This window comes from Pelophylax lessonae, assembly GCF_965119305.1.
Source record: "Pelophylax lessonae genome assembly, chromosome: 7".
Lineage (NCBI taxonomy): Eukaryota > Metazoa > Chordata > Amphibia > Anura > Ranidae > Pelophylax > Pelophylax lessonae.
The window spans coordinates 67330540-67345890 of record NC_138774.1 but is presented as its reverse complement, the minus strand read 5'-3'; the positions used below and the strand labels follow the sequence as shown (position 1 = coordinate 67345890).

At 47.7% G+C, this 15351-nt stretch overlaps 2 protein-coding genes and 1 pseudogene across 3 annotated transcripts in view; all 3 read left to right on the top strand.

The window, feature by feature from the left end:
- LOC309559489 (cytochrome P450 2G1-like) overlaps nucleotides 1-15351 on the top strand; it is a gene marked incomplete at both ends in the record, with an annotated part of 59803 nt that overhangs the window by 42820 nt on the left and 1632 nt on the right. Inside the window, one exon of the mRNA XM_082262763.1 lies at nucleotides 15131-15272. Within this exon, the coding sequence (XP_082118889.1) occupies nucleotides 15131-15272 (142 nt within the window). The remainder of the gene's footprint in view (nucleotides 1-15130; nucleotides 15273-15351) is intronic.
- LOC309559775 (integrase/recombinase xerD homolog) lies at nucleotides 10399-11153 on the top strand (annotated as a pseudogene). Its single transcript has one exon. The product of its transcript is annotated as an integrase/recombinase xerD homolog (transcript).
- Nucleotides 11221-11862, top strand: LOC309559773 (uncharacterized protein; the record flags this gene model as incomplete). The annotated part of the gene is made up of 1 exon (XM_082263208.1): nucleotides 11221-11862. One exon carries the CDS (start codon nucleotides 11221-11223, stop codon nucleotides 11860-11862), a length of 642 nt encoding a protein of 213 aa, XP_082119334.1.

Genomic DNA, 15351 nt, shown 5'->3' with positions numbered 1-15351 from the left:
TTTTGAGGCAGGAAAAACATCTGAACTTGTGTATAGTGGTATATATACACCACTATACACAAGTTCAGATGTTTTGCCTGCCTCCAAAGAACCCAAAAAAATGCCCAAAAAAACGCTAGCGCCAAAAAAAAAAAAAAAAAACGCTAAGGTGTGTTGTTGCAGGCATTTTTTGGGGGTTTTTGGAGGCAGGCAAAACATCTGAACTTGTGTACAGTACCACTATACACAAGTTCAGATGTTTTTCCTGACTCCAAAGAACCCAAAAAAATGCCCAAAAAAAACCGCCTGCTATTAAACCGGCAAGGTGTGAAAAGCGAGCAGCCATATTCCAGATCTATAATTGCACTAATACAAATTATCTCTTTTTTTCTGGTTCTGGACATGCTACAGAGCTGCAACTTCACAGGTACACGTTTTAGACCCCCCAGATACTAAATCCAAAGTCAAAATAAAAAAATCTCTTTTTTTTTTTTTTTTTTTTTTTTTTAATTTTTTCAATAATTGCCTTTTTTTTATCAAAAATTACAATTTTTAAGAACTTTTTTTTGTGTGATTAATAGTCCCTGGGGCATGACCCAGAACCCTAGGCACTTTTTAGGGGCATTTATTGGGTTTTAGGGCTTTAAAATGGTGTTTTTGATTACTGATGTTCGGGTCCATTGATTTCAATGGGGTTCAGAAATCTGGGCCGAACTTTCGGGAAGTTCGGATGTTCTGGCCGAACCAAACTTTTCAAAAGTTCGATCATCCCTAGCCAGCAGTACCAACCTAGCAGTACCCACCAACAGTACAAGCCAGCAGAACAAGCCAGCAGTACCAGTTGGCAGTACCCACCAGCAGTACCAGCCAGCAGTAAAAACCACCAGTACTAGCCAGCAGCACCAGCTAGCAGTACCAAGAAGTAGTACCCACCAGCCAGCAGTACCCACTAGCAGTACTAGCTAGCAGTACCAGTCAGCTTAATAAAATGTATATACCTGATACACTATGAGGCACTCTTTTATCTATGTTCTATGGAGCCATTATGCACTGATGCATCTCAAAGGAGCCCATAGGAGGACAAAGTAGTATTAGGAAGATCCTTAGACTGATCATATTATCTTCACAGTTAAGGTGTGCTGGAGAGGAGCGGCCATTACACACAGGGTTACTTGCGGTACCTCTGGTGAAAAAGATTGGACACACACCCACTGCCTTTATATACTTAGTTTGCACAACTTTGCACGGCCATTGTTTGAAGTTCACCTATTGCACTATTTTGGATTATATCAGTACATTCATTATATCAGTACATTCAACTATTTGTGTTTTATCATATTTTATATTGTATATTGTGTTATTTATATAATCTTTTTCAATCATGTACATATCATATCATAGTTTTTTGGGTTTTAATTTATCACACATTTCATGTGCAAATTATGTTGCATTCATTGTTTTTTATTTCACTCCATCTATTTCCACATATTATGTTGTACCACTGGAGATTATTTATTAGTTAAGTAGCGCACCATTTTTTAATATCTTTACTGGCACCAATACTAGGCTTTATTACTGCGTAAACTGGCACCAATACCAGGGGGCTATTACTGCGTAAACTGTATGGTGAAATTGCTTTAAGCTACAAAGAAAAGCTTTTGAGAGTTTACCTCTTTCTAGGGTCTAAAGCAATACCTGAGGAAAAAGGGAAAACTCTTGAAAGCTTGTCTTTTAAGTGTTTGGTTTGTACAATAAAAAAAGGTATCTTTGCATACTGCATTACTCCCGTATTTTGTAACTTTATTTATATATACTTATTTCGGTTTTTTTTGGTGGCATGATATAGTGGTGAAAACTAAGAGTACCCCCCAGTTTTGACTGTGGTATCTTATGTGCCCCCCTATATATTGTTCCTAGAGTCGCCACTGTGTAACAGGTGCTACACCAGCAGCCGCTGACACAGCTTACAATAGTAAGTGCAGCACACTGATTAAGGCTCTGCAAAGGATAAAGATGCAGCCACAGTAGGCTGCCAGTAGTCCTCCTTTAGCTTCCCCCGGAATGATTCACGACAGCTCCGTGCAGCTCACTGTGGGGGAAGTGACGCCATGGGTCAAAGTGCAGCAGGAGCTGCGCGGAGCTGCTCTGTGAAGTAGTGATCGACCGATATCGGTTTTTCATTGCCGATACCGATAATTTGGCCAATGCATATCGGTATCGGCCGATATGTGCCGATATTTTGAACATTTAAAGTTTTGCTAAAAAAACACAATTTTTGACACAAATCTGTTACTGAACCTGTTAATGTTAGTTTATTACCATTTTTAACACTGCAGTCAGTGCAAATTAAACTGCTAGAAAAAAAGCTAGACAACAACAAACAGCTAGACAGAAGATTGGAGGAGTCAGTGAACAACTGCTGCAATAGTGCACTCACTCACTGCAATAATTTTAAATCACTACTGCAGTCAGTGTAAATTAAACTAATAGAAAAAAGCTAGACAACAACAAACAGCTAAACAGTGGATTGGAGGAGTCAGTGGACTACTGCTGCAGTTGTGCACTCACTGCAATGATTTTAAATCACTACTGCAGTCAGTGCAATTTAAACTGCTGGAAAAAAAAGCTAGATAACAACAAACAGTGTATTGGAGGAGTCAGTGGACTACTGCTGCAGTAGTGCACTCACTGCAATGATTTTAAATTACTAACTGCAGTCAGTGCATAACTGCTAGAAATAAAGCTAGACAGTGGGGAGTCAGTGGACTACTGCTGAAATAATTTTAAATCACTACTGCACTACTACAGTGACTGCAGTAGTGATTTAAAATTATTGCAGCAGTGAGTGGCGCACTACTGCAGCAATAGTGCACTGACTCCAATCCACTGTCTAGCTGTTTGTTGCTGTCTAGCTTTTTTTCTAGCAGTTTAATATAAATTTAGTTTAAAACTGCTAGAAAAAAAAGCTAGACAGTGGAATGGATTGGAGTGGACTAGTACTATACTCCTACACTTTCAATACTCCCAGTTAAGTAGAACAATATTATAGTGCAGAAAGCATAACATTTCAGCATGTTCACCAGTTAAACGGCCTCTTTTTTTTTTTTTCATAAATTGCTGCCACTTCACTAAAAACACACTCACTTGGTACCGAGGAAGGAGGAGCAGAAAGGTATCTTCTAGCATGAGAAGCAAGTCTTTTGTAGTGTGCCTCATTTTCTTTCCACCACTGAAGAGGATCACCACTTCTTCTGTCAATTACTGGTTCCTTCAAATAGAGATAAAGTTCATCATCCAGGCTCATTATTGCAGATTCAGAAGAATCCTCTGCATGAGGCACAAATAAAACACTGAACATGTCATCTATTCGACCACAATGAAGTTTCTCTTCTGTCCATTGTCCTTTTGGAAATGTTTCTCTTTTTGAAGCATCCTACTTTTCCACATTATAAACCTGCTTTTCTTGACTTTTCTTTTCGGCATTAACCTCCTGCACCTCCTGTTGAATATCTTCTGTCAGCCATTGTTTTGCCTTGGCCAATACATCATCAGAAGAGAAAGGATGGTTCTTGTGTCGAGGATCTCAAAGACATGCAAGCTGTTCTGCTTTGCGTTATTGAACTGTTGTATAACACTAGTCAGACAGCTTAACAATAATTCAGAAGTCAAGAAACGGGAGACATCAAATCTGTATGTATTCTTTTTTCTGAATAACTTTGTAAAACTACAACATAAGCATAAACAAAACATATGTGTCAGTACATTAAACATTATACAGCAGCCTCACTCCATCAGTGGATGTACTTACAGACAATTCCCTCATTAGTTCTGGAATAGATAAGAGCTCTTCTGAATGCTGTCTGCTGTATCAGGAGGTCAGTTGTGAAATGGAGGAAATACAGTTCCAGGTTAAAGGTTACTGCCCTTCCCTCTGAGGGGAATACCTTTTCCTGTCAAGCTCTAGCAAATACACTTCCAGGTTAAAGGTTACAGCCTCTTCCTCTGAGGGAAAACATTACTTCCTATAAGCTTTGGCAAATAATAACTATAATAACTCTGACCACTAGATGGCAGCAAAATCAACAACATTGCAGTATAATCTGTAACAGCACATTACTATGACCAATATGGGCAGAACACAAGCAAAACATTTTATTTCTCTTCATGCTTCTCAAAACGTTTGGCGAGGCTGTCCCTCATGGCCTGCCTTCATGTTTTAGTGCCACGTGTGTTGGGTCCTTCATTCTCTTGAAGAAGCATCTTCAGCACTATCAAACATGGGATGACAGATGACACAGATGAGTCGTAATGACTCACCTCTAGTGTCACTTCCTCTATGGGGAGGAGAGTCTCAATGACATTGGCTACAATGTCCCACTGATCAGCAGTAGGACAAGAATGTCCTCCAAGTCCATATTAACCTGAATATATGGTAAGAGCTCGCTTCTGCTCCAGCATTCTTTGCAGCATGTGAAGTGTTGAGTTCCATTGTGTTGGAACAGCCTGAATAAAGTTGTTTTTGGGTAGGCCAAGGTCTTTCTGAATGCACCTCAGTCGCTGCTTGACAAGGATTGAATGGTGGAAATGGACAGCGCACTTCTTCAGCATGCTAATTATGTCAAGCAAAGCTTTCTGGTTTGACAGACCATCATTTACCACAAGTTGGAGGGTGTGTGCCATGCAACTGAGGTCTGACACTTCAGCAAGTCTCATTCCTTTCACCATGTTTGCTCCGGTGTCTTGAAGCACAAGCATCACTCGGTCTTTGGTGATACCCCATTCTTCTAGCATGCCTAGAAACATTTCTCTAATGTACTCCCCAGTGTGGGATCCTTGCGTCACTTTTGTATTCAACACCAAACGCCTTCTTGTCCATCCGCTGTCAATGAAGTGGCATGTAAGACTCATTAGTGGTTCTGTTTGTCCTGACCAGCAGTCAGTCGTGAATGAGAGTGAGTTGCCAGCATTCTCTGGTTTCAACATAGCCTTTACTTTCTCAACGACCTTTTGGTGAATCTTTCCCAGCATTTTGGTTCGATAATACTTGTCACTCTTTAGTGTGTACCTTGGCTCAACTATGGACATCAACCGCTTAAATCCAGAGTCAGACACTATTGTAAATGGCTTGTTATCGGTGACCATCATCTCTGTGATTACTCTGTCCCAGACCACAATTTTAATTTTTCTATCTGCATCCATCTCCATTGAAATTTGAAAGACACTACTGAAATTGAATATAGGCTTAAAAAAACTGGCTGGCTGGCACCGTGTGGTGATGAGTGGCTTGCACCCGTTAGTGTGTGGCTGGCTGGCTGGCACCCTTTGGTGGGTGGCTGGCACCTTTTGGTGGGTGGCTGGCTGGCTGGCACCCTGTGGTGGGTGGCTGGCTGGCGCCCTTTGGTGGGTGGCTGGCTGGCACCCTTTTGTGGGTGGCTGGCTGGCACCCTGTGGTGGGTGGCTGACTGGCTGGCACCCTGTGGTGGGTGGCTGGCTGGCACCCTGTGGTGGGTGGGTGGCTAGCACCCTTTGGTGGGCGGCTGGCTTGCTGGCTGGCACCCTTTGGTGGGTGTGTGGCTGGCACCCTGTGGTGGGTGGCTGGCTGGCACCCTGCTGTGGGTGGCTGGCTGGCACCCTGTGGTGGGTGGGTGGGTGGCTGGCACCCTGTGGTGGCTGGCTAGCTGGCTGGCTGGCACCCTGTGTGGCTGGCTCAACTATGGACATCAACCGCTTAAATCCAGAGTCAGACACTATTGTAAATGGCTTGTTATCGGTGACCATCATCTCTGTGATTACTCTGTCCCAGACCACAATTTTAATTTTTCTATCTGCATCCATCTCCATTGAAATTTGAAAGACACTACTGAAATTGAATATAGGCTTAAAAAAACTGGCTGGCTGGCACCGTGTGGTGATGAGTGGCTTGCACCCGTTGGTGTGTGGCTGGCTGGCTGGCACCCTTTGGTGGGTGGCTGGCACCTTTTTGTGGGTGGGTGGCTGGCTGGCTGGCACCCTCTGGTGGGTGGCTGGCTGGTGCCCTTTGGTGGGTGGCTGGCCCCCCTTTGTGGGTGGCTGGCTGGCACCCTTTGTGGGTGGCTGACTGGCTGGCACCCTGTGGTGGGTGGCTGGCTGGCACCCTGTGGTGGGTGGCTGGCTGGCACCCTTTGGTGGGTGGCTGGCACCCTTTGGTGGGTGGCTGGCTGGCACCCTGTGGTGGGAGGCTGGCTGGCACCCTTTGGTGGCTGGCTAGCTGGCTGGCTGGCACCCTGTGTGGCTGGCTGGCACCCTCTGGTGGCCGCCGTGGCAGTAAACACAATGTGTGCACTATGAGACTCCAAACGAGGCTGAGGGAGGTGGCCCAAGAAGGCAGAAGCTGTCCCAGTGCGCGGAGGCGCGTGGCACAACATACGCAATGATGTATCGGCAATATCGGTAACCGTCGGGGCCGATTCTGATATATCGGGGAAAGTGCATATCGACCCTCACTATATCGGTGTTGCCTACTGTGAAGTGCAAGGAACAGGCAGCCTACTACATTACACACACCCTGGCCAACTCGCTAGTGAGGCTCTCAAGCAGCAGGTACAGCCAGGGGAAAGAAAATCAAAATTAATTGGGGGAACTTGAATTTATTAATTTTAATTAAAATATTTAATGTAAATGCCATAAACTAAAGTGAGAGATTCACTAAAAAACAAAAAAAAAAAAAGTCATATGCAAAAAGTGGTGGTCAAGATGCATGCAGAACACAAAACTTTTATATCAGAGTAATGGGAAAAAAATACTACATTATTAAGACATTATTTTATTACCATTTTGGCTTCAAAGGTTTTTGCCATCTTATAGAATTACTGCAGAACCCAATGTGTGTTCCCCCATTTCCACCCTCTCTTTCAGTAAATTATTATTATTTTTTTATTATTTTTATATGTACAGAAAGTCTGCAAGTTGCTCATCTCAGTGTGAGCCTCCGCTTCAGCAGGATGACCCAGGGTCCTCTGCAGAAACTACACCAGTCAGTAACTCAGCTGTTGTTGACTTAGTTACAGAAGATACAGCTGCTGATATTAGTGAGAGAATTCTTCTACAAGAATGTTGGGACCAGAATTAGTGGCTAGAATTTAAAAAAAAAAGTACCCTTGGCTGTTTGTAAAAAAAAAAAAGGCCTTTTAGGATGCAATGTGTGTCATGAGGTTAAACACCTTGGAGTGTCTGTTTCACAGGGTGTATCTATTTCAGAGGAATGGAGCAATGATATGATTACTCCATATGGCAAAACAAAAAAAGATATGTTGACCTCACTGCGTAAAAAAATCCATATACATAAAATTTCAGAACCACATGAAAAGGCAGGAGATATTCAAGCTGTATCTAGAAAGGAGATTTTGCAATCCAACATTGCAGAACCGCAGAAGCATAAGTTTGCGTCCACCACTAAAGTATTTCACACAGCCTACTTTTGTGCAAAACAAAACTAAAAACAATTACTAAAAACTTGATTGGGATTTGTAGTGATGGTGCAAGTGTAATGCTTGGAAGAAAGTCAGATGTTCTGGAACGACTTAGTGAAAAATATCCATAGCTTGTGAAATGGCACTACTTGTGTCATAGGCTGGAATTGTGCATTTCAGATAAAATTGATTCTATTCCTGGTCTTCATCATGTAACATAATTTTTTGAGAAGTTGTATGCTGTGTATCATGAGTCACCAGAAAACCCGTTGGAGCTCTCTGAATGTGCAAAAGAATTAGAAGTAGAAATTCTTAAAATTGGAAACGTTTTTTCATTCTGGTACAGATTAATCTTAGTTTCATCTGTCCAAAGAAAGACATGCCCGGCGACAGGAGAGAAAGGACTAGGCATAGGGCATACATGAATGGGTGTGAAGGGGAATCGTGCAGTAAAGGTCAAGTGGGGGACAATAGTAGGTGGGCTGTAAGGGGGGCACTTACCTTATTGGTCAGTTGTCCATGCAGGGGGTGGAGAGGTTGAAAAATAGGTCCAGGGTAGGAGGGATCAAGTCAATCATAAAGGAGAAAGCGTGGAAGAAAAGTCTCTGTGTCCGGCTGCTGCGTCTCTGCTTGGATCTGCCAATAGAGGGGAGATGAGTGAGTTGGACGACCTGCTGTCCTGTCTCCGGGAGTTGGCTGAGGTGCATGGCTCAGACTGGGTGCAGGGACAGGTGGCCAGCACCTTGCAGGGGGCCGGGGGAAGGCCCCTCGCAATTGAGGCCTTCCTCCTCACGTGCTAGGAGGTCTAGGCCTCCGGAGCGCTTCAGCCCGGATCGGGCCCCCAGGGCTCAGCGTCGCCACGGGAGCCCCAATAGGGACCCTTCACCCCCCCCCCCTGCGAAGCATGCGCCTGCTTCGGCGGGTGGGGAAGCTGGGAGGAATCCCCTTCCTGGACGGAGCCCACGGGGGAGGGACACTCACCTTACTGCAGCCCGGATCCCTTCCTCCATCATCGTTCGGCCGGACCGATCGGCGGGTGTCCCTGGCGATGTTCCAGTCGGGGCATCCGCTCGGCGGGGGAGAGATGGTGCTGCGGGTGCCGGCCTGCTGCCTGGGGTGGCCGGGGGCCCCATCCCGGATCGTACTGGACGCCGAGTGAGGGGGGGGAGCCGATCGGGGGCCCTGCAGCCGACTGTGAGGATCTCCAGGCCTACTCCTAGGCCTGGGAGAGCGGAGGATGTGGAGGAGAGCGGGGCGCGCGCTGATGACGTCATCGGGAGGCGCGGCTTCGTCTTAAGGGGACCACGTCTGCAGCAGCCTGCTTCTACAGGATCGAGCTCCAGGCTGTCTGTGAAGAGGAGATCCGTCCAGAGGAGGGGGAAGACGGCATCGGCAGAGGTTCCGGTCCACAGTCCAGAGGTCGTCCGATCGGAAGGGGAGGTCAGCAGCTCGGAGGACGGTGAAGTCGCTGATGCTGGTCCTGTCGCTGCGGGGGATGCCGGAGTGGCGGCTTGGGGGGGCGTCCAGCCCTGGGCAGCCTGGTGAGTGCTCTGTGTCTGTACTGTCTTCTGCTGTGGCGTCTGATGTGTTGCCTGGCCCGGGGGGTGGGGGTTTGGTCCGGGGTGTTGGGGGTGATGTGTCCGCCCGGGTGGGTCTGGAGGTGTTAGGGAGCCTGCGGGACTTGGTGCGGCGGCTGGAGGCCAGTGCTCTGAGGGCCCCTCCCTCGGTGGCGGCATGGGCCCCGCCAGGACTCGGGGCAGCGGTGGGGGGCTCCCGCCCGGGTCAGGGGTCGGCGGTGGCGGGAGCCCAGGCAGGAGTGACGGTGGCGGGCACGCAGACGGAGGAGGCGTCGCTGGCCCCGGTTGCGGCTGCGGTGGACAAGTCCGGGACGGGAACAAGGACAGTGACAAGGTAAGGTTGGCGGACACGGCGAAGTGTGAGGTGTACGTCTGCTTCGAGGGACCGTTGGGGGCTCACCTTAAGCCCGAAGTTCGCAACAAGATCTGGAAAGGTGACTATGTCGAAATTTTTTCCCTGCTCCCGTTGGAGAAGTTTAACTTGGATAGGGGTAAAGCCGGACGAGAGCAAGAAGGAGGAGGAAGAGAAGAGGCGGTATCGTCTGATCCCGCGTATGTTTGCCAATTGGTTGCAGGCTTTTGCGATTTTGGCAAGCGTTATAGGGGAGAAGGCGCCCGAGCATTGCTCAGCGTTGTTCTGTTACCTGGATGCGATTGGGGAAGCCCACCGCGTGTACGGGGGGTGGCCTGGTTGGGTTACGATGAACAGTTTCGGCAGTTTTCGGCAGCGGAAGGCGGTCCGGCCCTCCATCCGGTGGGATCATAAGGATATCAGCCTGTGGATGAAGTTTATGACATCTGCTCGGGCGGGGGGTCAGTTTTTTCCAGGGGGGCTGGCGGCACATCGACCTCGGGTTCATTGGGCATTCTTTCAAGGACAGTGGAGCGCGGAGCCTTGGCCGGAGTCCTGGGAGTCGGCGGGTTTCCTGCGTAACTTGGTGTTGTTGGAGTTGTTTCCGATTGTGGTTTCGGTGGCCCTGTGGGGGGCGGGTTTTGGCAGAAAAGGTGCGTTTTCATTGCGACAACATGGGGGTGGTGGAGGCGATCAATAACATCTCGGCATCTTCCCCCCCGGTAGTTAGCCTGTTGCGCCATCTGGTTCTGTTGTGTCTGCGTTTCAATGTTTTTATTTATGCTGTGCATATTCCGGGTGTTTCTAACAAGGTGGCCGATGCTTTGTCTCGTTTCCAGTGGACCGAGTTTCGCGTGTTGGCGCCAGCAGCGGAGCAGCATGGGATTCCCTGTCCGCGGGATTTGTGGACGGTCCCCTTGGAGGAGCCGCGAGTCTGATTCGGCGGTCACTGAGCCCCGTGACTTGGGAGGCGTATGTCAGGGCTTGGGCGGAATGGCTTTCCTTTTTGGAGGAGGTAGGGGGGTCGGATTTGGGGGTGGATATGTCCGCTCTGGTGCTTTACTTTGTGTGTTTGAATTTTGGGCGGGGAGTTTCGGCGGCGGCCAAGGATAGAAAACTGGCGGGCATGGCCTTTTGGTTCAAGTTGACAGGGGGTTGGATTTCACCAAGGCTTTTCAGGTGTGGCAGGCGTTGAAGGGGTATCGGAAGTGTAACCGGGGATGCGATTCCCGGCGTCCGGTGTCTTTTTCAGTGTTGGGTGTCATTTTGGGGAGACTGAGCTCTATCTGTTCGTCATCGTATGAGGGCTTGCTGTTCAGGACAGCCTTCCTGTTGGCTTTCTTTGGGGCCTTCCGGATTGGTGAACTGGTTAGTCCATCGACGCGGGTGGCTGGGGGGCTTCTGCTGGGGGACGTCGTGCGCACTGCCTCCTCGGTTCGGATTCGTCTCCGAAGGTCCAAAACGGACCAACAGGGCAGAGGTAAGTGGGTGGAGCTGTTTTGGGGCAACGGACCTGATGTTTGCCCGGTGGGGGCTCTGGATAGTTTTCTTCAGGTTCGGCCTGAGGTCGGTGGTGCCTTGTTGGTTCACTTGGACGGTTCTTGTCTGTCCAGGTTTCAATTTGTGGCGGTGTTTAGGAAGTGTTTGCTGGCCGGGGGCTTCGACCCGGCGGCTTATGCGTCACATTCTTTTCGCATCGGGGCGGCCACGGAGGCGGCCCGTTGGGGTTTGGGAGAGGACATGGTCAGGCGCATTGGGCGGTGGGAGTCCTACGTCAGGCCCCACCTGATGCAGTAGGCTCCGCAGAGGGGGAAGAGGGGCCTGGTTGTGTATGTTTTCTGCGTATTTTTCGTGTTTGTTTTGTATGTGTGCTTTGGGTGTAGGGTGCACTGTGTTTGTTTCTTTTGCAGGTGTCCGGCAGTGTCTGATTTGGATTCTCGGCCATTCGTATGTCTTCTGGGGGGCCAGGCAGGCGGAGGTCAGGCCTAACGGTAGACAATTGGGAGTTCCCCGGGAGGACGGCAGGGTTAGGTGGATAGGTGTGCCTGGCATGCTGTGGAGCAGGGTCGTGCTGGAAGTCTCCCGCTTTGCCAGGTTGGACAGGGCCCCTGATATCCTCGTTCTGCATGTGGGCGGGAATGATTTGGGTCTCCGCTCCATGCGTGAGCTCATTCGGGATGTGAAGTTTGACTTTTTGAGGCTTCGCACTTCCTTCCCTGATATGCTGGTGGTGTGGTCTGACATTGTGGCCCGCACTTCGTGGCGGTCGGCTCGGTCGGTCGACAAAATTAATAAGGCCCGGATTAAAGTGAACAAGGAGGTGGGGAGGTTCGTCAGCAGGAATGGTGGCCTGGTGGTGCGGCATTTGGAGCTGGAGAGAGATACGTGGCAATTCCTTCGCGGGGATGGGGTCCATCTCAATGCTATTGGCACTGACTTGTGGTTTTTGGGTTTGGAGGACGGGATCCACCGGGCCTTGAGGGTGTGGAGGGGCGCACAAGTGTAAGGTTTCACACTTGTGGCGCTGTGGGCGGTTTGGGGTCCTTGTCAGGGGTTCAGCAAACTGGTTTTTGGGAAAAATGGTGGGGACCCATCCGAGGTATGGCGTCCTCTAAATTGTACAGGTGGGTGTCTGGGTCGGCTGTGTTAGTCCCCGAGGCGGTGCTTAGTGGCTGGGGAAGTGACTAAGCCAAATGGTGACCCAGACACAGAAGTTGGTTTTTATACGGTACTGTCAAGGACCACAAACATAGATCTGGGTTATTGTTATTATTATGGTTATATTGTTATTTCAGTATTTTAGATTTTGTTATTTAATAAAAGGCCATGTCGGCCATTTTTACTCCAAGTTGAGTAGTGTGTTTTTATATAGTTTAAGTGGGTGTGGGTATTGGGGAGTTAGCAGGCATTTATGGTAGTCCAGCATGGGAGCTCTGATCTACCCAGATCATGCTTTTCCAGAACTGAATTGGCTTTTTTAGATGTTTTTTGGTAAAATCGAATCTGGCTTTTCTATTCTTAAGGCTTATGAAAGGTTTGCACCTTGTGGTGAACCCTCTGTATTTGCTCTCGTGAAATCTTCTCTTGATTGTAGACTTTGACAATGATACGCCCACCTCCTGGAGAATGTCCTTCACTTGTCTGGATATTGTGATGGGGTTTTTCTTTACCATAGAGAGGAACCTGCGATCATCCACCACTGTTGCCTTCTGTGGATGCCCAAGCCTTTTTATGTTGCCAAGCTCAGCAGTGCGTTCTTTGATTTGGCCACTCCTAATGTAGCTGCTATCTTTTTGATGGATTTGTTTATTATTTGAACCCTTACAATGGCCTGTTTCACTTGCATGGACAGCTCCTTTGAACGCATTACGTAGGTTCACAGCAATAGATTCCAAATGCAAATACCACACTAAAGGCCCGTACACACGTAGCGATCGTCGGCCGTAAATATTCGGCCTCCGAACGATCGGCCGATTGTCGGCTTGTTAGTATGATGCTTCCGACAACCGACTGCGATTTTTCGGCCGAACAGAATCGGGTGTGCAGGCTATAAAATTTTTGTTGGCCGTCACCAGAACGGCCGATTGTTCGCCAGTAGGTACAGAATTCGGCCGACAAACAGCAGATGAGCAAGACTGGGCATGCTCAGAGAAGAAAAAACACATGGAAAGTTAACCATCACATGACATCACTTTGGCAGTCGGCTGTTGTTGGCCAACAAAATTCGTGTGCAGTCTTTAGCACTTTTCAACCGACAGGGCAGCACCGGACAAAAGACGGCCGATCGTTCGGCCGACATTCGGTACGTGTGTACGGGACTTTAGAATCACCCTTTCACCTGCTTAATTGATTAAGAAATAACAAAGGAATAGCCCACACCTGGCCATGAAACAGCTTTTGATTCAATTGTCAAATTACTTTTGGTCCCTTGAAAAAGGGGCAGGAGGGGGTGGCTTTTCTTAAGAGCTGTAATACCTAAACCCTTCCTCTGATTTGGATGTACTTACCCTCATATTAAACCCGAGAGTGTGGACTTTCAGCCCATATCCATTACATACCTATAGCTTGAATAAGGTTTGGTAAATACCTGAAAAATATAAAATTGTGCCTGTGTCCAAATATTTATGGACCTACTGTAACTGTAAATATCATTGAGTATCCATCAGAGGGTGAATTCATTATTTTTTTTCCCAAAACAGTGCAGAGGTTACCAATCACACAAGCAACAGTCCATTCACTTTAGCTCTATTAAACTTTCTAGGCCTAGGGGATGTCTTTTTTTAAGATTTATTGCTTATAGAATTTGTAACAGGAGAGGGGTTGGGGTGGGAAAGGATACTCCAAAAATGCTGACTTCTAACAGGAGTACACACTTCACTGGTAGAAACTTCTTTAAACCAGTAACCCAGAGGAAGTCCAGAACTGAGACACTGTAAGAGCAGTCTCAGAGAAAGACCTACTGCTGACCCCCAAAGAACACCACACAGTCACTGGATTCCTAAACTTGGATCAGTACTCACAATTTCCCATGGCAGCTACACACCTCCCATCTCCCACCAAGTACTTCTTCAGTGGGACCTCCAGACCAAATTCTTAGCTCCAGAAGTAATTAGAAATAGGTCTTCCAGCACTGTTATAGCTGGCACCTCGATAAACATCAACAGATTCAAGCAGAACTGTTTCAAAGAGGAAGCAACCCCTGAGGCTAGGAACTTCTCCAGCAGGACAAGAACAGGGCTGCTCCAGGCCTCAGATTATTTGTTCTTCACAGCCACCTACTGGGTACACCTCCCAATGGATTTGGTGCAGCGCAAAAAACATTCAAGCTGTCCATTTGACTCTTACAGCCCTCTATATTCTGAAAGCCTCGAGAATGCAGTGGGAGCAATCAAACCTGCAGCCTGGGAGATCTAGAACAGCCCAGAGAAAACAATAGCTGCTCCAATGATTACAGAGGAGCCAAAATTAACTAAATGTACCTATCATCCAAACAACCTACCTAGGAGGGTTGTAGGTAAGTGCAGTCTACTTTCTCCACTGCAGGTAACGCTCTTCCGCAGCAGCATTGCAGTTGGAGAGGAAGTCAAGAGGGACATGGTTTCTCTATTGTTTCCTGGGTCACTGGGAAAGCGATTTAATTAGATGCTGCCACCCCATGTGACTCTTGCAGGCATCTTGGTTTAGGCAGAGCCTATTTATGGCCCTGGCTCCCAGGCCTGACATGCATTTTGTGAGTGGGTAGCGGGAATAGGTACCCCCCCCTCCTCCCCGGTAGGGACAGAGCTAGTGGCAGGGAAAAGTTCCTGATGAGGAGGGGAAACATAGGGCCTGTAACTTCTCTGGACATCTTCCTGTTTCGGCACAAGACCGCCAGGCCGCACTATGCCCCTCCTAAAAGGCTCTGTCAGTTTGGCTGAAACCTGCTCTCTACACGCTTCTGGACCTGTGAGTGTTCCTGGTTGGGTTGTCTTCCCACCAATTTGTTGTGAACTGTCTTCGCATTATTTCAATGCAAGTTCTTAAATCGCACTTGGACTGTGTGTGTTATTGCCGCCATTACACGCTGCACCCCGCCTACAGGATGCTACACTTATGTTTTTTGGATCAATGCATAAAATTCTCAACATTCACTACTGACTACTTGCTGGCATTGGCAATGCATGCACATACTAGAATGTGAAGGACTTTAAAATCTGTAATATAATAAATATCTTGTTTGGAGCAAGAACTGTATTTTCTATATGACAGGTTCATTTTAATTTTTGTCTTCTCAGGGCACAGAAATCTATCCTCTGCTCTGCACTGTACATCGTGACCCCACACAGTTCACCACTCCATATAAGTTCAATCCCAACCACTTCTTGGATGAGAGTGGCAAGTTCCGAAAGAATGATGCTTTGATGCCATTCTCTGCAGGTAAATATTTTTAAAATGTGGCAGGATCCAAAATGGAAATTACAGGGAATTGCTTATTTTGATTTTTCTGCACACTGTG